Source organism: Corvus hawaiiensis, chromosome 3 (genome assembly GCF_020740725.1).
Source record: "Corvus hawaiiensis isolate bCorHaw1 chromosome 3, bCorHaw1.pri.cur, whole genome shotgun sequence".
NCBI lineage: Eukaryota > Metazoa > Chordata > Aves > Passeriformes > Corvidae > Corvus > Corvus hawaiiensis.
Window position 1 is genome coordinate 76,556,515 of NC_063215.1, and position 27,595 is coordinate 76,584,109.

General features: G+C 37.9%; 1 protein-coding gene across 4 annotated transcripts in view; it reads right to left on the reverse strand.

Moving 5' to 3' along the window:
* Positions 1-478: 478 nt before the first annotated feature.
* SMOC2 (SPARC related modular calcium binding 2) overlaps positions 479-27,595 on the reverse strand; it is a 140,719-nt gene continuing 113,602 nt past the window's right edge. For 2 of the 4 annotated variants that reach the window (XM_048298604.1, XM_048298607.1), the window contains exons 10-13: positions 8,379-8,481; positions 7,224-7,471; positions 4,828-4,871; positions 479-2,078 (exon numbers count right to left, since the gene is read on the reverse strand). In XM_048298604.1, coding sequence (XP_048154561.1) covers positions 2,055-2,078; positions 4,828-4,871; positions 7,224-7,471; positions 8,379-8,481 — 419 coding nt within the window. In that variant the 3' untranslated portion in view covers positions 479-2,054. Of the gene's footprint in view, positions 2,079-4,827; positions 4,872-7,196; positions 7,472-8,378; positions 8,482-27,595 lie in introns of all 4 variants that reach the window. The other 2 variants (XM_048298603.1, XM_048298606.1) reach the window with 1 other exon arrangement.

The window sequence follows — 27,595 nt, forward strand, 5'->3', positions numbered from 1 at the left end:
CATGGACATGGCAAAGTATTTGGTAGCCTATTTTTATATTGTCTCCAAAGGCCATAGTGATGGAATTAGATGCTTCTCACAAAATGCTGCTATTAACTATACTGTGACCACCAAACAAGCCATTGTGAATGCCGAGGGTTTGCTTCTCTCTCCTCATTGTTTCCAGCCAGGCTGAAAGCTGCCCAGCAGCTCACACACACATTGAGGAGAAAAGTTATCATCTCTGTGTGAGATGTGCCACATTGCACTTTGCTGAGAAAAAGCAAGAGCCCAAGTTGAATACAGAGAATTTTGAGGAAGCAGTGGTATGACTAAGACATGAATGACCTTAAAAAAGAATTCAATAAAGGCAAGTGAAGAAGATGGACATAATGTGAGGTCTTGAGGTTTCTTGTAGACTCAAAGCAGTGGTGAAGTCACCACTGTGTGTATCTATTTCCAAACATCTCTCTGTGTTGCAAAAGAAAAATCACCAGCATAGTTTGATAACATACTAATCTTTAATCTATAAAGGAGATTAATTTCAAAGTTTAACATTATAAAAGAATAACAAATACTTTTTAAAACAAAAATACAAGATAACACACGGTTGCATCTTGGTTTCTCCTGTTGCCAGAGCTTAGAGTACACAACTTCTGGAGTACAATTCCATTGCATACAGTGTTTCCTATCACTTCAGAATACGTTGGAACTGAAATGAAACCTTTTGATTCACAAAAAAGCTTTGCCAGGTACAAGCTCAAGCCAGGGTGCTACTATGAGTAGCTAGTCACATGTCAGATCCCACACATTTTTTAAACAAACCATAGTGAAATCACTGCTTGCTGCTACATTCCTGCCTTCTCATGTCAGCTCCTAGATGCCAGTAGTTCCTCTACCACGGCATTGATCAACCCAGCTACTTGTAGCTCACAGTTGTTCAAGAGCAGACCTTTATTTCATTTGGGTCCCCTGCCCTAAATTCACATATGGAAGTTCTTATCCCCCTCAGACACACATATAAAAAAAAAAACATTGGGGGAAAAAAATAATGGAGAAAGTATGAAAACTTTTGAGAACTTTCTTCAGACAACAAAGAAAAAGCTTCAGGCAGGGGTGACGTGATAGCTCCTCCTCTAGTGGCCCCCCAGGCAAACCAAAGAGTCGATAGGGGTAGCCAGGTGTAGGGGAAAAAGGCTTATCCTTCCCTGTCACTATAGTAAGATTTACAATTCTGACCCACATAAACTCTGCTCCTGCTTTGCACTGACCATAGAAACATGCTTTTAGGCCCAGGCTGAACCAGACTGGAGTGACATCACAGTGCACCTGACTCCTTTTTGGTTTGCTGTGTTCATAACCCAAGTGAAATCAAACAGGAGAAAAATCCTACCAAAACTTATAAAAAAAGGCACTTCAAAAATTGATAAAAGGATACATTCTTCTATAAGCATCCCGAGTAGAATAACTGTTTTTTGAATCCATTAGTGGTTGTATTCTCATTGCATGATCTTTGGAAAGCCTACTAATTACAATAAAAACAAAATGAAATAAAATATTGCCACCAATGAAGAATCTGTTCAGTAAAAAACTGCAAACCCAAGTAAACAGCAATTTACACAATTCTTTCAGTTCTGCAAACCTGAAACATTCAACACTGCTTGGACAAAATTGAGAATACAGTAGATTTTTCAGCATAACTCTACTTAAATGACAGTATTAAGAAAAAGAAGGCATACTACTGAAACCAAAATACATAGAATCAGGTTTCTATGCTACTGTTTGCCAAAAAGTTATTTGTTAAAAAATGGTTTAAATGCAAACTTTTACATCTCCAACATGTTTTACATATTTCAGACAACAAAAGAATACACATACATTGTATGTGATAATTTTTCAAAACCAGCCATTACTTTTTCACAGATTAAAAAAAAAAGTCTGCTTAAATATTTTATTTCTACAAAGTGAATTTACATTTTTAAGTACAAAGTGCAAATACTACAGTTGTTTTTATTGCCTTTTGGTGAGGAAATCTCCCACATGTCAAAGAGATCTGCCTTGGATCAGTAAGGTGTTCACCCTTGCTTCTTCGAAACTTGCTGAAAGGAAGTTGGGAAAATTTGCATTATTAATGATGTTTTCAATTAGTCCAGTATAAACACCTATCTCTATTTTTCAGCAGTGCCCACATGCCACTACCAGAAGGAGAGTTCTGCACAAATATATATAGGGAATAAAAAAATTCCTGCCCTGCAGTCCTTCACGGCATTCATAAGCAAGGGTAGGAGCAATATCTTCACTACTTACTATGGCCCCTTTAAATCTCTACCTGTCAAACACACAGTTTTAGCAACTGCCTGGGCAAGTTCCTGGTTCAATACATCTCCTATGGCATGTGATGTATAAGGAATGGGCTGCTGGCCAAAGTCTCACAAACAATCTATGGCTTTCTTATAAAATTTCTTATAAAATTTTTGCTAGGATGCAAAAAACCCCCTAGGTCTCACTGACAGTGTGTGGGCGTGTATGCGTGTGTTTTTTGGACAGGGAGGAGCTGAGCAAGGGATATACACCTGGTCACTACCTGGTCCTGTCAGACCCACCCCCTATTTGACCTCTTTGACAGCAACCACAACCTCAGTCAGCTTATTAGTGCATGTGTCTCTATCTGCTTTCTTTCAGTAAGCTCATGTGAGTGCACACACACAGAGATTTGCACATATGTGAAAAAACATGTGCCTGAGCACACATAAGCATGTACATAACTAAACTGCTACAACAAATTACTAGAGAGCGAGCTTTCGAGTTTGTGTGTCCTGAGTGGTGCAAATCTGATCAGGCCTTCTTAGATGGGTGGTTTCCTTTGAGCAGCTTCTACTCCCTCCAGTAGCTTCCTTCCAAGTGAGAACTTCTGTGATGAAAACCACCTTCTGCATTTGCAGCCATATATTGTTCAAATATGAAACTGCCAACAGATGGTTTTCTTAGCCAGCTTTAATTCAAGGCTATCATTTGTGAGCAACAGCTCTTAAAATAGTTGATGCCGAGTCAGCAAAATTATTAGACAAAATTGAAAAGCATAGATGTTCTAAGGACACTTTTATTACCAATTCTGCAAGTTAGTATCAGATTATAAGAAAGGGGAGAGGGCTTGTCATGCTTCAAGTGTAATGCACGTGTGCCAGTAATTGTCATTATACAATTAAAATAACCCCTCTGAATGCTTTGGGGTTCTGACGGGATAATTGTTTTCAGGCTGTCTTGTTTAAAGCGTATGTGATTTGTGGGGGAAACCTGAAAAATAAAGACCACAAACACTTGTTTAAACAAACAAACTTATCACATTATTGTAGCTGTGAGAATATTTTATATTCCATCAGAGGTATGTAGGAGGTCTCTAGTAGAAACCACAACCACTGTTGAGCTTGCCTTAGGAAGTGCAAACCTAACATCAAACAAAGCAGAGATAAAAAAAGGAGCACATTGACGAGCAACTTTGAGAGGAAGATTTCTCTTGGCTTGTGGGTAGGTTCACCTGGAGTTCAGTTTCTAACAAATTAATCTAGCTTTATGACAGATGGGAAGACATTTACCACAACTGGGGTTTTGGGGTATTTTTAGCCAAATTCCTATTTTCATTGGTGCAGCATTAACTGAGCTGTTCTTATAATAGGCTTACATGAATAATTTCTAAACTAGTTCATCATTTACTGATGCTTTTGTGGGCATTAATAATTTAAGTCCTCTAACTAACACAACAGTGGGGTAAGAATAGTATGAAGATGACCCTTTTACTAGACCATTCTAATTACTGGACTCAAAAAAGCGCTCCTTCAAGACCATGCAAAAGTTCTAGGAAGGTATGTCAGTACTGCCCAGAAAAATTTTCTTTAGAATACATGGTTATAAAAATAGACACACATAAATTGACAACCACTTTTTATAACCTATTTTCCTGGCCTTTCACTTGAATCCCTCCTTTTCAAAGTGAACATTTCCTTCATTTAAAAACTCCGCTTTTGTGCCTTTTGCAGCTCTGAATGGCTTGGGTAGCCAAGCCTCCATAGATGACATACACTGGCGCTACTTTGAAAACCAGGATCAAGTCTTTGCAGAAAATTGATTTAAAAAATATCATGGATTATGTTGTCAGGGTACTTGACATTATATTTGCTCCAATTATTCTGCAATTTTAGTTTAAACATAGATTAGTAGACTGATGCAAATCCTAGTTCTTCAGCATCATTTTGCTCAGCCAGCAAAGGCATTTGAAAGTGACAGCTCTTTTCATTCCACTAAGATTTTAAAAGCTGTTTAAAGCCAGCATATAATAATTCAGTGGGGTTTGTGAAATGTATAGATTTTCATAGGGCATGAGAAATGTGTGGCTATGTTCATTTCAATGAATGTAAGTTTCTGTCTGTAGTGTGACATAAAGAAAAATTGACAGAATTCAGCTAAAGCAAAAGTTAAAGGAAGGTGAAGTGATGCACATTTAAAAGTGTATGGGAATGGTGCCATTCAGGAATGCAGAAGACTCACAAGGGCTCAATTACGCTCCTCAAATTATCCGATGTGTCCTATATGTCAATTTACACTTTCCTAGGAACTTCCACACACAAGCCTAATTCGCTTTGCAAATTATGCACATTTACTCTGCACGTGACTGATTTAGCTTTCCATAGATAGAACTTATGTCAAAATTTGTTAATTGTGATGTATATTTTTCTGGTAACTCTGCAGAATAGCAGATTAATGCAGTTTGAAGCTGCAATGGTAACTGCTAAAACCCCAAGAAATTCACCTGGGAGCGGCAGAAATGGAGACCTTGCTCTCCTCAGTACTCACCTGCCTGCTGGATGAAGTGCTCTCAGTGTTGGTTCTAGGGACCGCTAAAGGAGGGGAAAGAAAACACTATAAATATGGTTTGCAAGTTATCCTCAAGAACTGAAGCCCTCATTCTTGAAAAGATATTTTTATAGATCAGGTAAGAGCACAGCTTTCAATAAATGAGATAAAATATTTCAACTCTTTCATTGACACATGCACTTTTTTTCTTTCCTCAATATAGGTGTTGCTTATTTCAAGGAGTTATATGAAAGTTAAACAACATCTCTTGTCAATTAACATGTTCCATTTGCTCAAGAGATCGCATCTAGTCAAGGTTGAGCATTTTAAATCTATTAACTCTTTAGCAGTAAATATAGTCTATTATCCTGGGCAGTAAAGAAGCATGGACAAGCAGATTGCCTGGAAAGCATTCACTTTTGATTAAAGATATTGCACAGAAACAGTTCTACAAGCCAAAGATATTGTTCACATTTAATCTGTAAAATGACAAGATTATCACTCTTTTTAAAAAATTTCTTAGTCTCAAAGACAGTGATCAAAATTGGGGAAAATAAACCCCCCAAAAAGCTAAATGAATTTGCTAGTCCATTAATCTTCCCAAGCAAACTTGTGAGTTTAGGGAGGACCTCGCTCTCTTGGTTTTCCATGTCAGTCTGTGAGTCAAACAAGCTGTACTGGAACAAAGGGGGACAAAACTGGACCTTGAACAACACTGCAGCATCTCATACACCCCTCAGAAAGCATGCTTTGCAACTCTCTGGCTTTTATATTGCTTCAAATTTTCTCACACAAGACACCTGGAACTGATACAAAATGATACAGAAGCCTCCTCCTTAGCTCAGCTGTCACACCTCAGGTGACAAGAGTTATATTTTCCTAGAAATGTAACCCTAACTGCAGTCAAGTGGCAATTGCTTTCATTTGTGCAAGTGAAAGAAGTATCAGAGAGGAAATTTTAATTATCAAGCAAGAGAAACAAAATAGAATAATGGCATTCCAACAAAAGTAATTTTTATTGTCTTGTCCTTAAAATGATGTACTTCTAGTAAAGCAACCCAATGATTTGGTTAAGAGCTTTTTTCCAACTGGACAACATTGGTTTTTCAATGCCAAACTGCTGAGATTTTTTTTTTTTTCTTCCAAACTTGAATGTTGTCATTGAATAGATTTTTTTGGAGAAGATCTGTTACAAAACTTCAGTTATGGTGGATGTAATTTTTACTTTAGCCAAATCTGTGTGTGATCCTCATATAATTTCATGCCTCTTATAATTTTCATTTCCAAAACAGGCAGTTTATCCTAATCTTTGGGGTTTTTTCCACTGGAATATGAAGTTGAAAAAATTGGGGTTTGCTTTCAGTCTTGCTATGGCTCTCCTTTACCTCTTGCTAGTGATTTTGGACCCAAATTTCATCCACAGTAAGTCCTAAGAGTGCCTGCTACAGCGGAACAGAAGTGTTTCACATTTACAACATAATGATAATAGTCATCCACCTCCATATACATTTTTTAACCTCCACCATCTAAGCGAAAATTGCAAGATATAAATTACGAGATCCACAAAAAAAGCCACAGAAAAAAGATCTTGGATCTGATCAATACTTGTTTTGAGAGATGTGTTACTGGGAGCCATAGACAATTTACCTTATTAGTAAAATGTAGACCTCTTTTGTCTTTCTGCAGTATTCGCTTTCTAGACCTGAATACAACCAATGAGACCTTTGTCCTCACTTCACTTCAAGGTACCAGACAAAACAATTTAACTATATTCATTCTTCTACAACTTCTTAAAGTATGGGGACCAACTGCTACTGTTTAGAATTTTTTTTTTTTTTTTAATTTTTCCCATTTTCAGGAATAATGTGATTGAACTCTGCAGGGACTATTATACTCTGTAGTCAGTTGTTCCCCTTCCTACCAGTTTGTCAGCAAGGTAAAGTGTCTGTGTATTAGCCATTTCACCTGTTTGGCAGATGACCACATTCCTCTCTGCATCTCTAAACCACATTTGAGAAAAGAGAATTCATTAGAAAGCTCAACCATGCCAAAAAGCACAGGTATGATACTTCCACTCACTCAGAACACAGTTCTATAAGAACACTAAACTGACTTTTTGATGACTGTTACTGTATCCTCTTAGGTTTCCTACCATAATACATTTAATGGTCAGAATCAACAAGAAGTTTTTGATCCTGTTGGAGCAAAGTGATCCACAAGCAACTTTCTTGCCATCTGCCCTAAGCAACAGCTGCATTAGCTGCAGACAGGTGTATTCTTTTATTTTGTATAACTCTGGCACATATAAGTATCAGACTTCATAAGCTTTGAAGAATTTAGTGAAGACGACAGAGAGAAAAGGTTCTTACTATGGCGTTTCTTTGTTTCTGCTTTACCTTCTTCTTTTGTTACTCCCAAGCAGCCCATTAATTCTTGAACTGACAAGGACTTATCGTTGTTCACATCACAGTATTCCACGAACTTCTTCACACATTTTTTGGGCTTTGATTTCTTTCTTAGGAATCTCTTAAATGGCTTGATTTCCTTCTTGCCAATATCACCACTGGAATTTTTATCTAGCTGTTTGAAATACCAATGGACTACCCTCTCTTCCAGAGTATGATTTGGATCAGGCTCTGAAACCCTGAAACAAAAAAAAAAAGATAATTTAGTCTTAATTCTGGTATTTAATACCTTTATTTCAGAATAGTTACATCACCATAGGATGACCATCACCATTGTTACGTAAAACTCCCTGCTTTTGGACACTGGCTTCTGGTAGTGAATCCCTCTTTTTTTCACTTTGGCCAACTATGTCCCAAATTTTACGCTAGAATCTGCTTTTAGTTTACTCTCTGAAACCCTACTGAGGTCAGCATCATAGTGACAAGCAGCACTTTAAGGGCAAACAGCGCTTTCCCCTTAAATTTCCTGAAACAGAGAAAAGCGGAGAGAGAAGTAAAAGAGAAAAAGACTCTTTCATAGATAGCAGAAGCATTAAATGTGTAAAGTAACCAACTGAAGTTGATCAGCAATCAGCAAAGTGAAGCTCCAATTACAACACATGATGAATTCTCTCAGACATAAAACACCCAAATGTATTGAATTACAGGATAAGCTATAAAAATAAATGCTATCTCCTCTTCAAATGGTAGGCACCTGACCTGCAGATGCCCAAAGTTTGACAGCATTTACACATTTTTAACACTAGCTGTGACTGTTGATAGCATTGGTTTGTTTTGCAAGCAACTAGGAAGAATATGAATCAGGAAGGTAGTACACATTCAAGAAAAAAGCCTGAGAGGAGAACAAAGCCTGACACACATTTGCACCAGCAGCTACAGATAAACCCTGAGCTGTGCTGCTGAGAATTCATCTCTCAAGTGTATCTCTGTTTAGTGAACATAGTCCACAGTAGTCACTTCAAAGTAAACTCTCCTAGACAAGTTCTTGGAAATTTACCCTTCATGAAGGCTCCTCAAAGCCCCCAACAATGCATTCACCACTGCTGGAATCCTTTAAAAGACAAACGAAAATGGTCTGAAACCCACCGGCTAGAAGACAGTGATGGATCAGAGACCGCGTGCACCATATCTGTGGACAACGCATCCAAAACACTCGTCAGGAACTCATTCTTCTTGGCCCCAGGACACCCTAGAAAAGCAGATTTTTTTTTTTTCTTTTCTTCTTATCTGTTTTACATTTATATTTCAACAATAGTTCAGACTTTGAGATAGCTATTACTCCCTGTACACAAATTTTCAGAAATTGTGGGCAAGTTCATAACATAATTCAAAACCAAGCATATAAATTCAGGTACGTATCTGTAACAGGGCAGGAATAAACTGAATAACCCTTTGAACTGAAACAAGTGGGAATCTGTTTTGCATACCTTGAGTCCCTTTATTTCAGTTTTGGCCATTACTTTTCCTTCTTTAGCATTTCTTTAACATGGACGTCACATTTTGAAAAGAACAGCTTTGAAGCAATAGAAGTTTGTACATGACACAAGACAGAAACATGGACTAGAAGCTGACAACACAATACTTATTTCAGATTTCCACTTTTGATGCTTTTATTTTCCATTCGCTTTCTCAACACACATTTTTTCAGTGCATTTGTTTTCCTCTTTGTAAAATGACAGTCAGCTCCTTGTTTCTTTCCCTTTCCTCTTGGACAGGGGTTAACTAGCACTACATGGCACCTAGCCCAATCAGCTGCTGTTAGTTGGTACTTTGGTTCATACTGTGAGATCCTATGGTGATGCTAGATCATCCTCATAATTACATTCCCTATACTACAAAGTTCTTCTCTGAAAGAAACTGACAGCATGTTTCAAACACATCATATGTCAGATAAATATATACTTAAAAATCCCCTCTTCAAGCAGCACAGCTGGAGCAGATAAATTCCTCTGACAAGCACATGGATGTTGAGACATGGAGGTTTGCTTGTACAATACACATGCTTCCTCTCCTCTTCCCTGGAGCCCTGAGCCAAACACCAGGTCTTCCTCTAACCCTCTAAATAGCTGAGTTAAAGTACAGGATGATCCATGATCGGTGACATGGAGATTACAAGCTTGAAGCTGGAGCCCATGGCAGGACTTTCACAGACAGTTCTATGCTGGAAGCCACTTACCACCATTCTGTTTTAAAGTGAAAAAGGGAAATACTTCAAAGTGCTGTGGAAAAGGAAGATTAGTCAGTCAGTAGGGATTTGGTATTTTATTACACTTCTCAGCAACTTCTGGAACAGGCAGTAGGACTACATGAGCCTGAAAAGCTTCATCTTGCCCAGCAAATTATTTTTTAATACATCCCATGTTGATCCAAGGAAATAAACCTGTGTTATATTAGCCCTTAGTTGTGTTGCAGTAAGAATAGCTCAGCTGTTATGTACAGCAGGAGTACCCACTACATATTATTGTCTAACACATTCATGTAGTTATGAGTTCCTTGCCTTTGGCACCAGGGACATTTTATTCCAGTAACTGTAAAAGGTGTATAACAGGAATTCACTGAGGCAAGTTTCACTATACTAAAGTACACATATGAAAGCAGTTGTCACTCTGTTAGATATGTCTCTTTCTCCTTAGTCTTTAACCGATTGCAGGTTTTTTTCCTGTCACAACTGGAAAAAAGAGAAAAAAGAAATAAACAACAAAAAAAACCACCCCAAAACAAATCAAAACAAAAACAAACAAACAAACAAACAAACAAAAAAAAAAACCAAACCAAAAAAATCCTAAACCAAACAGTCCAGCAGCTATGACTGTGATTTTGAGTTTAGTGAGGCAAGCACTTGAGTTTTCCCTGTAAGGAGCAAAAATGAGAAGGTTGGCAAGAGATTAATAAGGGAAGGGCAGAAAACTATACCAACAGGTTCCATCCAGTGCATAGTTTAAAAGCGTATTCTCTAGTGCAAAGAGTTTGTGGTTGTTAGGTTCAGGCACTCCAGCCATGAAAGCAAATTGTGCATTGTGATTTAAATGAGGCCACATAACTCTGCAAGCCACAAAAGCACATTTGTCCAGAGATGAGCAGGCAGAGGCCAGGCAGTTCCCGTGCAGCAGGCACATCCAGTTGTGTCAGCGTGCCAACCTGCACGAATCAAGCAGCTAAGTCTCGGAGCAACCTAATGAGCTCAGGGCTACCTCTTGCTAGCGAGGACAGCACTGTGGACCAGAGCTGATTCCCTTTGAAGGACAGGTGAAAAGAAGTCTGTCTGAGGCTCCCCATGTAGGCCTATCTTGAATGATATGAGCTTTACTCATTTTGCATTGGAGCTGTATTACCATCATCAGCCAGAAGCCTGAATTCTGCTCCAAACATAAGTTGTGAATTGATATAGAACTTGTGGAAAATGCAGAAAATAAGACCTCAGAATGTAACAAAGCAGCACAACATGGAGCAAAGGCAATTTGACTTTTTCTTTCTCTGTCCTTTTTTTGGATAGATAACAATGTTAATATCCAATTTGATTTAGGAGCTCCACCTGAATCCTTCATACTATATATGAGTGTATTTCTGAAACATCTGGAAGAAACAAAAATCTGCCTTAGGTAGTTTACACTGCCGTCCAGGGAGCTGCTGAGTGTACATATGCTACAGATATAGAGATCAAAATCCTGACTTAGCTTGCCATTTATGAGATACAGCTAAGCAGGGGAAAGTATCAACTTCTAAATTCACAAGAAATCACGGGAAGAAAATTCCACAGTTTAAAGCCTGTCTCTGACAGTTTTCCCCAAGAATAAGAAAGATTTCTACATGTGTATTTCATAAAGTTGCAATAGCAGCTGACAGCAACAGAAATCTCATAGAAAAGAAAAATTGCTGTTAAAACAAACACAGTCGGTTGGTGTGAAACATTCTAAATTATAACTCTACTACTTAACGTACAATGACACCCCACAAAATCCTCATCAGTTAAATACAGAGAAAATATTCAGTTTCTCCCAATTACAAGTTTTGCTGACGTGTGGCCAATCACACAGCAAATTACCCCACAGTGAAATCTTTGTTCTTTGCAGGTGTTACTAACTCAGAGTAATTCTCTGGAGGCTTCATGCTGAGCTTTAATTTTCAACAAATTTGTGGATGAACTGGCAAGACTGGAGGAGCTTTAGCTTGATTGTAATGAATAATTCACTCTTATTGGGCTAAATACAGAAAGGGAAAGACTAGTCTCTTATAGGCACCTTATGCTTCTTCCTATGGTTTATAGGCTTCAGTTTCTTCTCCTGCAGCTGCCTGTCCTATGTGGATTTGACAGCTTACATAAATAGTAATTTGTTGTTAAAGGGTGGAAGTTGAAAACACGTGGCGTTAACATACAGGTTCTGAAATGTAGACTCGAGTGTTTGCTTTAAGGGTAGTGTTACACAGAGTAAACCTTAGACCAACAAATACATACAAGTGACAGGAGTACACAAACACCTCATTTCAGCTATAATATAGAGGAAATCAAAGAACCATCATTATGCATTATATCTCTCGTATGTACGCATCTCTCTATACATACACTCTTAGCACTGAGAATGGATTTTTGAAGTTAAATCTGTGGGGAGGTTTTCCATAAACCTTCTAAAATATGCACCCTAGTGCCTTGGAGCTCCCTGCTTGGTTGATAATAATCTACTACTGTCAGTCTTGGATGATTATTTTTTACGACACATCTAAAGTCATGGCTAGAAGAGCATTTTGTTAATTTCTGTGAAAATGGGAATCCAATAGATAAGGTTAACCACCTTAGAAGAGATTTTACATTAATCTTCCTGCAAGAGAGAAAACTGTCTTGAATTAGTCACTCAAGTTATTAAAGGCATGACAACTTCCAATCAGCAAATCTAAACCTTCTTTTTTATTCTGTTTGCTAATATGAACATAAAGCTTAGCAGTGCACTCAAATACAATGACCACTGAAATACCTCTAAAGATTGCAAGTAAGATTTTGATCTGCCAAAAATCAGAATGATCGGACCAATTCATGCGTCATTTGCACCTTTGACTTCACTGAAAAACTGTTATACAGAAGAAAAGAATTTAACAAAATTTTTCAGTGCTACTGGTTATCCTGGGAGAACAGACAATACAACAAAAATATTTTTTCTTGGACATTTATTCTATACACACATATATGAACAGTCATGAGTTTACTTCTGTTGATCCATGCGAACCACAAGTTTGTTTGTCTAGACATGCTGAGGTGCCTCCTCATTTTTTGAAGGTCTTCCTGAGCTCTTCCTGACTCCCTTTCCAAAAAAAAAAAAAAAAAAAAATCCTTCAAAATATGAGCCTGGGAAGTGAAATTTGTAACTCTGCTGATTACTAAAAATCATGGTCTCAAATCGTGTCTCACTGACAGAGTCAGTGCCTTTATAGTTTTATTTAACAGATGGACTTGATGACCTCAGAGGTCTTTTCCAGTCTTAAGAATTCTCTAATTCCATGATTCTCTGGCTCATCACAGTTCTTCCCTCACTGCAGCTTCTGGTAATTTCTCACAGACAAAAACTATCTACCTCTTATTTTGTATCCTAGAAGGCTTGTGGACATTATTACCTCTCCTTATTAACATCCCTCAGGTATTAATTTTTTTTAATAATTTTATTTTTACACTTAAATATTCATACCATTTAAAAGAATTAAGTAAAGCTCAGAGCCAAATTCTCTTTCATATGTCCTTACCCAAATTTCAAAAGTAATTAAATAGAATAGAATGGATATTAGCTGTAGGGGAGCTACAGATCCATTGCTTTGTAGTCCCAGATCTCTGTGTCTTACAGGAAAGAAGTATTATTTCTCTACAAGTGCAGGAAGCAGACTTAAGTTCTTAACATGTATTTAATTTTATTTTTCTTAATACTTTAAAATTATCTTTCTGTTCTAATTTCAAGACACACACACTAAAGAGTTAACAAAGGATGCTCTCCCAAGGCCCTACCCTTCAATCCTAGGCATTCATATCATACCAAAGTGCATTGAGGGGGATTTGTTGAACTTGAGCCTGCTGAAATGAGGTGTCTCACCCATAATAGTTACTTAAGCTCAGTATAAAGGAACCCATTCAGAAGGCATTCATCCCAACTACCTCAGATTTTTTTCATTAGAATAGAAGAGAATCTCCCTTAAAATGTTTATCTTCTTCCCTATTAACTGAGGAAGCCCAGACAGATAATTTATATTCCCAGGTGATGTTAAACAGCAAGTGATTAATTCTATATGTATCTGTTTTATAAATAGAACTAGGCTCAAACTTTTCTGTGATTCTTCGGGTAAATGTGGAGGAAAGAAGGAATAATATTCATAGCAGAAACACAAGACCCTATAAGCAGCTTTTGCAGGCAACTGAGTGACAAAGACTAGGGTATTTGTTGATAGGAAAAACAGTTCATTGCATTTATTTCAGTTCCTGTAATATTACAGCTAAACAAGAAAAAGAGGATCAAATCAAAACATCAAAGCATAATACAGTCAATGTGAAATGGCTAACTTCTGATTACCACTTTTTAGTTTGGTTTTCCCTCCATGAGAGTTTGAAAGGCTTTTGAGAAATGAATTTCTTGCTGCTAACAGGTCTGAGATGTCACTGTGACAACAGGAAGGGACAAACCAGTTGAAACACCGTAATCCTTTCAGAGGCCATTCAGCCAAAAACCAAAGCTGAACTTGAGAAAGGCTTTGGACCTTATTTGCCATTCTTAAACATTCTCTTGTAGACCTTAACCTTTCTAGTTTTGACTGGGAATTGGAAAAGGTCTAAAAATTCAGATCATAAGGAGTTGTGCCTCTTTGCTCTTTAACTGTGTACAAGACAACTGATGTTTCTATTTGGCAGTCAATGCCTACACAATACCTACTTCACTTTTGGAGGCCAAAGACACCTCAGTATGTTGAGGAGGATCTGACATTCTGAGGTTCAGTCTGTGCCCATGCAAACTTGTAGCCTTTAGAGGCTCATCACCTCAGGCTGAGCATGACCTGCAGTGCAGCCATGTGGGTCCAGCTTCAGTGGAAGAAACACAATGCATTTCCCTGGAGTGTTGGCACAGTGACCAAAGTCAATCATCCCACTGATTAGGACACAGAGGGAACAGTTTAAAAATTAGAAAAGGGCCCAGAAATGTGTGAAAGAGAAAAGAAACTAGATCTGATTTTCAAAAGGTTATACTTCTGCTTTTTATACCATATTTCATGACTGCCTGTACCTAAGATAAACAGCCAGTACCTCTGACGGAAGTAACACTTTCAACAGTAGCTTGTTATACTGAAATATTTTGGAATCCAGTTTTATATAGTATGACAGGCATCTGAATCTCCCCATTATCACACTGAGAGATTTAACAATTAGCAACCAATACTGCCTAGAGTGTAAAAATGCGGTTATTTTTAGTAGACATTTATTACTTCCCATTCACTTGTATTTTCATTATGTTGTTAGGTTTCCTCTCAGGAGATGGGTATGAAAGAAAACATATTTAATTACCTCCATTTAAATATTCTTTAAAAAGGAAAACCTATTACGAAGAATGTATGTTGTTGTAATTATGGAAGTGACCTCAGAAATAAGGTGCATAATTCTGGTCTCCTGATGGAAAAATTGAACTATGGGGACTTGACTTAGTGGGGATGTTTCTTACATTACTTAATTAATCTAAGCAGCCTGCTCCTTGGAAACCTTCATGAAAAACAGCCTTTTCTACAAACTGATGCTGATTTTAACTTTTCTGTCTACCTCTTACTGAGACTTTTATCATTGCAAGCATAAGCTGAAAATCCCCAAAGCATCCATTCTCATCTAAAGCCACAAAAAAAGTCTTTATTTAGACCCTAAGAACCAATGGTCATTAAATCAGATGAAGGAAATTCAGAGCTGTTGGGCCAGCAGCACACATTCCTGTTACAGGAATTTTCTAAGAGTCCCTGTGCACAGAGCGGTACCTTCATGCCCGTGTGTGATTCTTACGCAATCACAATACAGGATGGATGGAGCTGGGAGGCCAGCACTCCTTAAAGATACCTTTCAATCTCTCAAAGGCCATTACATACATGACAGATTTTTCCAAATACACCTTTGAAACCCTGCACATTGGTTGCTTTGGGGATTGTTTTGTTTTGGTTTAAAAAAAGAACAAATATAGATGGTACAGAGCAACGCCAACCCATGGCACCTAAATGGAGCATTTCACAGATTCAGTGACTCAGTGTATCTTGAATCTGGAAATAAAAGCAGTGGCAGAACCACCAAGTGCAAAACTAAGTCAGTGGTACCAGGGCCCAAAGCATATTGTTGGATGGTAAAGGATGAGATGGAAAAAAAAGATGGGGAAGCAGAAAGGAGGCAGAAGATCTAGCAATATTGCAAGCAGTCATGTAAAATATCAGTCTTTACCCTTGCTTTATTTTGCTTATACCCATACTTATGAGTACTGACCTTGCATTAAGAGACAAATTTTCAACAGCTTTATCTGATTATTTTTTTCTCCCTCCCTTCCATAACTGGCAAGTGACAGATTTAGAAATTGGATAGCCAATACAGTGGGAGGCTAGAATTAATGGCAGGCAGGCATAGCTATTTCTTGGAACATTAACTATATACTGAATTGTAACTCAGAATTGATCTTTACAGCAGTAATTAAAAGAGGTTCATAAAATGTAAATTGTGGAGGTAAATGAAATGAAACAAGAATCAGCAAGTACCACTGAAACATTACTTGATCACTATGGAATGAAACAGTCCTTGGAAACCTGGCATCACAAAAATCTCCCTTTCTCTCTATGCAGTTTTTATTTGGGATCTACAGTCATGTTATGTTTCTGGACACTTTCCATTAAACATGATAGATTTCCTCTGCAAATATAATTTTAAATCTCACAGGCTCATCCTTTGCTAAATAAAAAGCTGTAAGATGACTAATACAAAAAACATAAATATGTCTTAAAATTGCTCAATATGAAACTTTTACAAGGTGTGATATTACACAAGAAATGCCCCTAGTTCCTGCTGAAGGAGGTGGGCGTAATAGGACAGACTGAATAGGCCCAGGCTTTAATAATTAGACACTATTTATTTAAATTAAAGATCATGGTCCACTCCTAGTTCACCATTACCCAGTTCATTTCTCCAGGGCAGATAGAGGTCTCTGTAGCTACAGCAGGTTCTCAAACCTTAACTTTCTTTGCAAATAGACCTCTATTTCGAACAGATCCCCCAAGTCAAATATAGTACTGTATACCACATTAAACAACAATAAACTAAATGTTCAAGTAATGATGAACTTGATTTAATTCCACAAAAAGCAGGCAATTGAGAGTTAACCATGCCACCCTTAATTTGCAATTTACAGTAAGCACTGAGGAAATGAACACATCCCAGTTGGTAGCAGAGATCCTGCAATGACAGAAGCATAATGGAGCAAATTAAGGACGGAGATTAATGTAATTATGATTCTAAAGTGTCTGCCAGGAAGGATGCAATGCAGCTGACTTCATGTAAAACAGTTTACAGTGTGCAGTTTGATTACAAAGTGCTTTGGGTCATTTTACAGCAGAGAGATCCAATTCCATGATAACACTCCATTAAGGATTATGAGGACAGTTTCCTCACTGGACCACTACACTGTAGGCGGGTTTCATTGTGTTCAGTGTGGTCTGTTTCCCTTGTGCATGTCCAGCATTCAGTCAGGTACCCAACTGAGAATATCCTGCAGCCACACCAAGGCTAAAATCCAAGGCCTGGATTTCCTTGCATTTGTGCAGAAGCCCACCCTGTCAACTTCATCAGATGTCATGAAGTTTAATGCTAACCAGCTTCCTCAGAGTCAACTGGCTCTTGGTATTAACACGTAATATTCTAAAGGGCTGATGAGAGAGGTTACTGAAATGTGAAAACCAGTCAGGCTTACTGACTGTGGGACTTGAGAGGAAACAAAGAGATAGAGAAATACCCTATCGTCCCCCTCCAGACATCAGGTATGGTCTGCAAACATGACCCCATTTTATACACAGGCTGACTTGACATGGCATGCTGCAAGACTGAGCACGTGCACACAGTTATGGGAAAGTGTGCGTAGTTTCTGGAGCAGGCCATGGAATCTCATTTGTCAATAACACAGCAACAGAAACACACGAGCAAGGTTCTCAGGTGTCTTACTATGTGCTGCTGAGTGAACGGAGAGATGTGGAAACAAGACACCACATTATATCTTTGTGCCCTGGGTATTGCAGGGGATAGGGAAAAACACAGTCTGAATGTACAACAGCAGCATCCCGGATGCTCATGCCCAGCAAAACGGAGTCCTTCTTGGGCATGTGTACTAACCTGATCTTCAGCCATGCATTCTGCAACAGTGCTTGCCTGTTGGTGAATGGAACCGAAATAATGACTCTGTAATTCATACACCCCACATTTCCATTCTAACTCTACTGGGAATAATTCTTTGGTATAAATATGCATGCTCTAATGCTGATTTAGTTAACAGTGGTCATTTTACATTACAAGTGAATAAATGTAAAAAACTCTTATTCAAAACTGTAAGTCGATGCCCCATACCTGCAAATACTCAATACCGTAAATTTCAACAGACACAGACTTTCAGTCCATGAACTTCACATGACTAAAGTAAACCAGCCCTATACAGATGGCTATAAAATGGTTCACATGCTAGATTGTCAAAGATCAGTTGGTGTTCTACTGCTGGTAAAAATCAGGAGGCAAAAGAGAATGTAACGAGCAGAAAAAACCCCCAGACAATTAAACCTTTAAAAATGCCTAGGATTAGATTAAGAAATTCAACGTATATGTGTGGATTAAAAGGACAAGGCAAACAGTTAAAACCCATCAATTTCTATCAACTGATATAAGCACATTCACAGAGGTTTTTACAATAAGGTTCAATTAAGTGTGCCATTGCAAAAACTAGAGCTTAAGCCAGAATAATTTTTGTGGAAAGGACATGAATATATGGTAAGGGCAGTGAAAGGAGGAGAAAAGCATGGAAGTTGGAGAGAACCAGGTAGAAAATCAAGGGAGAGAAGAGAGACATGGAAAACAGTGGAGAAAAAAGCTGCTTGAAGTTTCAAGCAAACTCACAGCCTGTGCTCTGACACAGACACCTCCGACAGCGCTGACAGAATATTAATCTTTCTCCCCCATTCTCCTCCAAACAAAACTGTGGTTCACTGAGATAGCTCTGGCATTCACATGAACTGGCTTCTGGTGGTTTTGTTTTCTCTACTTCTGCCAAAGCCATGTGGATAACATGGCTGAATCTCTGCATCTTTAGCTGCTTTTGCAGGGGCAGAGGGGTTTTATATCTTTCTATTGCTTCTGGCGCTCTCGGTATGTGACCACGAAGTAGCTCTCTCTCGGCCTGGCCAGGAAACAACAATTCCATCATGTGGAAATAGTCAGGAGTGGGTAGTTTATATTTTACTCTAGTGCAAAATGAGCTTTTTAATGCCTTCTTCTTTTTTTTAAGAGCAAAACACCCTATCCCATCTTGGCCAAATAGCTTGGTGATGAGGGCACGCAGCTGAGATGGAGGAGACTGAGGTTCAGCTCCCTGATCCAAACCAGACAGAGCGGGGAGTTGAAACCTGGCTTGCTGTTATCCTAGTGGAATACCCTAATCTCTGACACTAGAGAGTTAGGTTCAATTCCCTCTCTGTCTGGTTTGGATCAAGGATTTGAACCTATGTTCTTTCCTCTTCAGCTGAGTACTCTAATCATCAAGCTATTGTGTGTCCACAGAAGGGTTCCTTTTGCTGTGAGCAAACCCTCAGAACAAACAGAATGTCAGAAACTATTCCTATTGCTACATTAAAACATTTTCTTCAGCAGAATAACAATAGCATCACAACTGGACAGCATGTTCTGTCAGGGCTTAATCTTGCATGGCATAAAGAAACGCAACCAGCATCTTCCAAAAAAGCTTGGCAAGTGTGTCAACAGTCCTCTCACTAGATCAAACGAATTAATGAGCTTAAAGAAAAGCATGGTCTTCAGTGCTTTTCTGGATAAAGGCACTGCCCTTCATAGTCTGAAGAGTGAAATTCTCAGTAAGAAGTTTTTTTTCCTTGCATGTTTTGGTCTTGAGACTTTTTGCCTCACCAAACCAGCAGAGTTATGGGAACAGATGCTTAAGCAGCACTTTATCATTCTGCCATACTGCTTAAGCCACTGCTTAAGACTTTTTTTCAGCAAATACAAAAAAGCCTGTTGTTTGATATAGAAGCTCATTAAGCTTGTTGGATTTTATTTTCTAACTTTAAATCCATTCAACTTAAAACTGAGCATTTAAGCTTCTCTATTATTCAATATAAGTGTTTCACTTAGGAGTCATTAAAAGAGTAGACAATACAACTTCCAGTGATATAAAGTTGAATTCAGAGTACAGTGAAACAAAGAAAGGCAGATGAAGGGAATCAAACATTCAGATGTCATGGCAAAGACAAAAAAAAAAGGAAGCATTAATTATAGGGGCATTTGTTCAGTGTTTCTATCTCAGCCTGACAATGTATTTCCATTCACAACACAGAGCACAACCTTAATTTCTGTCACTTTTTTCATTTTCATGAGAAAGGTTTCATTCATTTGTCTAAATTTTTAATAGAAAGGGAACTCAGGGTTCTCACACAGCACCTTCAAAAACATCAGCAAACTTTATGAATCGACTTAGTAAAGCACCTAAGTTTGTCTGTAATAACAAGTGTATCTTGGGTTGTTCAGATGGAGCAGAATCAATTTAATCTACGAATTTCATGGATCTTTAAAAATAAAAACATCTATCAAGACAAGGGGAAAGGATGGGAGTTTCAAATTCAAATTTTACAATCATTTTTTACTGACCTTTAGTTAATCTGTTTTCTGGTTTTTCTACATGAAAACGATCACTTTTCATCTCTCAAGTATTTGAGAGATTCCATTAATGTTGCTGATATGTCTGGAAATGGTTACCAGGAAACAATGAAAAAGAACATAAATGCCTAGCTATCGAAGCACACTTTAAGAATAAATTGCTCTTCTTTTATGACAGGCATTTATCTGTTGACTCTACTGAAAATATAATGAGTATAGAATGTCCTCCTTTATCTGTCCTGTATTACAGTGTTCTGCTTTATCTGTAAACAGAGATAAATCACTAAGAAGAAAACTTGGGCTTGGAGAATTAGTCTTTTGCTGTTGAAGTACAAATTTTGGGTTGGTTACAAGAAAATTAACCCAATTAATTCCTACCTGTCTCCAAATTACAAATATTATTAGGGGAAAGTGCTGAAGCTAAACAACTGAGAGAAAAAAAATCTGTGAGAGGAAACTTGACTTGAGCCTGTGCACATGGTATGAATCCTTACTTTAATAAAAAAATACAACATTCATTTGCAAAGAAATACTTTTTTTTTTAAAAATGTATTCCTTCCTTAATGTTAGGACCGAAAATAGTCATAACATTAGCCCACCTCTGAGTTCCATCTAAGATATAAGGCATACAAGATACCCTTCTCTTTCTGCACAGTTGAACATCTTCTGAAATTCATTGTAGAAAAAAGAAAAACTTCAGCATCAAGACATTCACTGTACCCCACAACAAGCTCACTTTTTTTATATCACCTATATCATTACAGTTAGAGTAAAATCCAGTATGTGTAATCTGGCTTTTTTTTCACTCCCCCTCCAGAAAACTATGCCTGATTTTGAATGAGGAGTCCAGGTTTAATAGACTCATTCAGGTAATAATTTTGTGATAAGAAACGCATGACTCTCCTTTCATATTAAACCAGAGTTTTCTGACCTGCCTCCAAGGGCAGCTTTCCCTGGGTGGATTGTAAGAATGAGAGCAGTTTATATCTGTTCACGTTCCTCCTTCCCTCTCTGCCTTCCACACGAAGTGACTATCAAGCCTGATACGAACGAGAGCTAGCAACAACAAAGCATTCACCCAAATGCTTAGCTAGGCCTCCAAGCTTAAATCTCAAGCAGCTGAGGAATTTGACAAAACAAGGTTTCAATGTAGAATAAACCATACAATTTTCACTGTCCCAGAAGAGTCCTGCTTTCCCAAATAACCCTAGTTTAACCAAGCCACCTGCCTATGTCAGGAAAATTAATGAACTTCTAAAGTAAAAAAAAAACCTCACAATGAAGAGCAAGCCCTGTTTTTCTAAACATTGGAAATGCCAGAACCACAGCAGTGTGCCTTCTTTTTTACCAAGGCATACAGGGAACTCTAAATTAAAGCCCAATTCCTGGACCTTACATGTCCAGCCACTGCACTGCACATTAATCTCTTTCCTCAATTCAGTTGCCAAGTTTGCAGTAACACTGTGTGATGCATGTCTGGAACCATGAGCTTGGCTCCAAGAGAACTGTGTATTCTGTTAATACAGGGGTCAAAATACCTGTTTAAAGAAATTAACTTTTTTATAGGAACTTCAAGTTAGCAATTTTTTTGGTAATCCCTATTGGATTAAACTTTTCCCATTGACAATTGCACCTCATGAACAAAATGCTATGTATAAATCCTGGACAGCTCATAGAATTAGTGAAATGGACTTGTAAACATCTGAGACACAGATGTTGCGGCTCTGTTTGCCTTCATTTTTTTTTATTCAAGAAGTAGGGATAAAGAAATACAGCAGACAAAGGATGACATCGGCATTGTGTCCAAGAAAATGGACAGTTGAAACAGAAAACAGGATTTCAAACAGCTCATAACAGATTGACATTTTAGTGTTTGCAAAAAAAAAAAATTAAACTTAGCCCAGCCTGCAATAGGAAAGTTTCACGGAAAAATTAGTAAAACTTCAAGGAATTCAAAGGACAAAGTATTTTTATATAAAAGAGACTTGCTTCCTTTAATTGAATAGGAACCAGACTAAGTTCAGTCAGAGAATCATATTTTCTTTCAAAATTGACCTTAGGATTGTATATCTAATATTAATTATTTTTATCCATGACTTTGGTTCAAATTGATATGGTAATGTCAATGACACCTAAAGCATGAACTCCCTGTAGGTGCTGTTTATGAAGTTTAGATGACCCCAACCTCTGCAGCCCAGCTGGTGTCCTAATTATGCTGAACTATGCTTTGCACAAAGCTGATAGGAAAACTTGGATCCAGCTGAACTACTAAGGAGGAAGGGAGATATTTACCAAGAGCTCCTAATTAACTAAGTGTCCTTGCTTGCCAGCTGTAAAAAAGCTCGTATTGTGTAAAGAAAGTAGTCCTTTGATATATATACCTATAGCCTAAGATGCAACAATCACATTTTTTCAGAAGTAATCTTCCTGCTTTTCTAAGACAAAAGATGCTGAGACACAGTTTTAAGGGCTGTAAAATTAATTTTTTTCTCATGCTTAATACACTCCAATTTTTTAATAGGTCTGCATGAGAAATCTGAAAGATAAGTGTGCAGAGCAGAGACAAAGGGCTGAAAAATGTGTCCATTTCTAGTGCTATACATGATAACCTACCACTCAGTAGCTTTAAGACACATAGAAATCATTGATAAATGGAGAGTGTGGATATGCTCAAGGAGCCACATGTATGTGCAGGGAACCCAGCATCGCCTGAGGCTGTCGAGCTCACTGACACAGCATAGAGTGACTCTTCTCCCTCGTAGGAATGTGTCACAGAACCAGCTCTAGGCAAAAAAATGCAGGCACATACATGTGCCTACAGGAAAAGTGGGCTGTTCAGAGCAGTTCATCCCACTTCTGGTAGGGGAACAGTTCAAAACCCCTGCTAAATCTCACTGACAGGAAAATATAAGAAGAGCCCATTCATCACATCTCAGCCCCAGCCCAGACTCAGGCCTGTGTGAGCTGGCCTCTGCCATGTGTGCAAGGAGCTGAGAGACTCAACTCATCTCGGCACAGTGGTGCACACAGATGGTGTCAGCCCAGCCTCATGTCCTGCAGCCCCACCAGTCTGGGGTTGAGCTGTGTTGCTCTGGAGCAGGAGAGCCGTGGCAGAAGAACGAATCTCTGCTCAAATGTTTGGAGAGAAGAAGACATGACATATTCCCTCCAGGTCCCAGCACCCCTTCCCAGGAAGTCAGTATTCATGAGAGACACCTGGACTGAAACACTGACACTGCTTGAAACCTCCTAACAACACTAGCTACTTAATCTCACTTATTCTTTCCCTCTGTAAAATAAAAAGCAATAAAAATACTAATATCAGAGTTCTCTTCAGTGAGCTCTTTGTAGGGATTGGTAGGTATCCTGTCCTAGTTACTGGTTTCCTTTGTACCATTTTAAACTCTAACAGAACTCGTTACAGTGAGCCTATTTTCAATTCAAAGCAATGAATTAGAAGCAGAATTTGAACAACTGTTTGAGATTAAATAAAATAAAATTCTTCTTTAGAGCAAGTAACTGCCAAGCATACAATTACAAACCTATTTTCAAGAAGTTATCTATATAATCATGTGGATGATATCAACTACTGAAAATATTGGCAAAATATGTATTTACTGTTTTTTTATTATTAATACAATGACACAATGAATTTTAAATTTCTCATAGCAAAATCACTGTTCTTATATTTGCATAGTACAGTCAGCTTGAGTGAGGCTAAGTAAAACTGTGATTTCTTTCTCTAAGGTGCATCACAGCAATTCATTACAAACAGCAGAGATAGGATACAGCTTGCAGAATGGATTTGGTTCATTTCAAAACATGATAAAACTATTGAGGACATATATGGAATACATTTTTAAGTAGAACCTGTTTATGATCTTTTCCTACGAGTGTCAGTTGAGAGGCATAAGAGGATCCCTGTGTGGAAATATGAATGTTAGTACAAAAACAGATTTAAATTTAGAGCTATGTTGACTATCATATAAACACCTTTAATCTACATAAATTAGAAACATATTATTCCTGTGTGATGAAATTACTAGCACACATCACCCCAAACAAGCACCAGTAGAAATTACTAAATTTCTACAAGCACTTTCCTAAACCCTGTACAAGTGCACGTTATTTTTGGGAAAAAAGAATTGAAAACTCTCTTTTATAAATATTTCAGAGAGTTTAAGAAAATTTTATTAGGAATATTTTTGTATCCTTCCAGCTCTTTCTTTGACAGTGTGAACTCAGCTACACAGATCTCAGTGAGAGACAAAAATTCTAACTAATAAAATCCTTCTCTAAATAACTCCAAATTAACTTTCTGCATTCAAAGCCTAAAGGACAAGCAACAAATACACTGAAAAATTTGCAAGGGTAGGAATATGTGCTAAACATCCTAATGAAAAACCAGGAATCTTTTATTTTCAGTGGTTTAGAGACATTGTTTTGTGACCAATTAAATATTACTTCTCTGAACTGAAATTAGGATATGGATATTTCCAGCATACATGAAAGAGCAACTCTTTTTAGTCACTGATGATTGTATTTAGACACACACATGTACACATAGGTACACAACTAGTGGAGTTGTTTATGATGCTTTCCTGTTTGTTGAAAATGAGAGAGACACAGCAATAATAGCAAGTGAGATTGTAGAGCCAAATGCCAAATGCAATTTAGGTATTAAATCCATACTTATCCATAGCTGTCTATTCTTTTCACCACCAGATGTATCGTACACAAAATACAGCTAACAACATAATTGAATATGCCAGTCAACAGCTACTCCTAAATTCTGCTTTTCTTCTCAGTGAGCCAGGTAAATTTTTCAATCTCTGGGTTAATTTTCTGCAAACAAGTCTGCTCAGCTCTAGTAGATGTTTTCTGTTATAACTGTGGCTGGCTACAAAGCCTAGGAATTTGCTTATCAGTACTTTTCCCCATTATAAAGTTCTCAACACAGAAGGGTCTGTAGTGATTAAGAAGCCATAAAAAAAGCTGGTGAATATTCTCTCTGCTTCATAAATTAGTTTGATTCAATGACCTTCGTTTTACATTTAACTGTGTTCCAAAGCTAATTTCGAATCGGATCACTACCAGCAAGTCTGGATTATGCACTCAAAGAACCCAAACCTCAGACTCGTAAGGATGCATTCTATAGCTCTGCAGTTAGGGAACAGGAGTAATTCCCTGGGACTGAAAAACCCTGACTTTGCACTGGTTCTGACTGCCTGTGTCTCATTTAACAATCAGAGACTACATAGCACAAAGAATATCGAGGGTTATGGAACAACCAAAACCTTCATCCTACAGACACTTATGCCTGGGCTTAACTTTACAACCACATGTAAAAGTTTCTTTGATTTTAATGGAACTAATCACAAGAAGAATGCGAGTAACTGTTTGCAGGATCAGGGTTCAGCAGGTCATGAATTGTACTTTAGGAATATTTACAATGAGTTGCTTGTGGATGACTTACAGAGAAAAAGGCTTTACCAGAAAACATTTCTAGATAGCAAACAAATTCAAGAACTTCACAAATGTAAAGGGCAAAATTTGTGACTAATTTATTTCCCAAAATTATTCATGGATTTTTGCCATATGCTAACATCAGGAATCTATGAACAGTAGTACTCCTGCTGAGCTAGAGAGAAGCAAATTTCTGAACCTCATGAAGCATTCTGAACCCTTTGAAAGAATTCCCAGATGTTTGAATGGGGTCATTTCATTCCTTTCTTGAGGGCTCTCAGTTGTAGGGGCCTATAAGCTGTACTTAACAACACCATCTATTTGAAAAACACTGAGATAGTCTCATATACACTGTCATCCCTGTGAACAAGAGTATTTATTCTACATCTCTTCACTGAGCCCAGAGAAATGCATTCTCTACAGTCTAAATACCTGGTGCGAAGAAGGACCTGGAGGAAAGCCAGCTGGCTTAAGCTCAGCCAGTGTGAAACGGAGGTGACACATGCTGGCACACTGAAACACTTTGAAGAATTGGCAGGAACTTTCACTGCCTCTCCAGTTGATAGCATCTGTCCACCCATTGTCCAAGTGGCTTTACAATCAGCTAGACTGCCAATTTTCCAGGCATCATCTTTTTATTCTGGGTTTGCACAGCACCCAGGACACTGGGATCCCAGACTGTACAACTATAAACTACTGTGACGCAAACAATTAACAATACTAAGCACAGACTCTTCCCAAGCCCACCTCTGGTTGCAGGTTCTCTGTATTAACAATAGCAGGTATGATATCCTCTATCTGTGGCTGCACCAAGGTTGCAGCACCTCCTTACCAAGACACAACATGTAAAGTTAATCACGTCTTTGATCCCCTATGATTAGGAGGACAAAACCTGGCATTACTTTTGAGTCTCAGTCGTAAACCAAGTTCAATAACGATACTTTACTTTGTAAAATAAAGTCAACCTCAGTGAGATGTGCAAACCTGACTTTGCCTCTTGTACTGGTGATCAATTCCACTGGTCTCACAAAAGCTACACTAGTATTTAGAAAACATGAGCATTGAATGGACTCTCTGATTGTCAGACAGACTTTTTCTCAAAAAAACAAAGTAATGAACAAAGTAATCTCTTTTTTGCAGCAGCCTAATAAATTGCATAGTAGTGCAAACGAGACTGTCTCAGTGGTTTTAAAAACATGATCTTATTCCTTGTTTGAATACAACTTCTAGGCCCCCACAACTGAGAGCCTTTGAGAAGGAAATTTTTCACCCTTTTTCAGCAAGCTAAAACAAAAATATTTTCTTCAGAAAAATATACTTACTGATGTGAGATCAACATCAAAAATTTTGACTACATCTTGTTCATTTTCATTGACACTTTCAGTCATTACTCAGCTGAGTAATGACTGATGTTATTACTGTATTACACATTAAGTTATTCAAAATGTTAGGGAGAGGGAAGTCTTGCATTGGCTTAATTTTTCACAAGCCCTAGCCTCATAAATCTGCATTTCAAAAAGTCACAGTTCGATGAAAAACACAAAATTTCTAGGGTGGTTTATAGTAACTACCGGATATTTTCAAAATTCCTGGAAACTGAAAATCCCACTGAACTCACTGTTATTGAAGTGCTCATTTTATTTGAAAACTGGAACACTTCTCCAAGTGACTAAACACAAGGAATAATTGCCTAACCATTGCTCTTCCCTCTTGAAAATATAGATGCAGATACACATTTAATCTGAAATGAAAACATTTATTTTTCCCTGTCCAGATATTAAACATGAGAGTTGTTTCTGCCACATAATCAAGAAGAACTTGCATCCAAGTATGGAAACACAACAAAAAAAGATATCCATTTTGAAGGGAACAGAGCTAGAAATCCATGGCATGTTTTTATTCAATTTACTCTATCAGATTATAAAGGAGAAGCCCCACA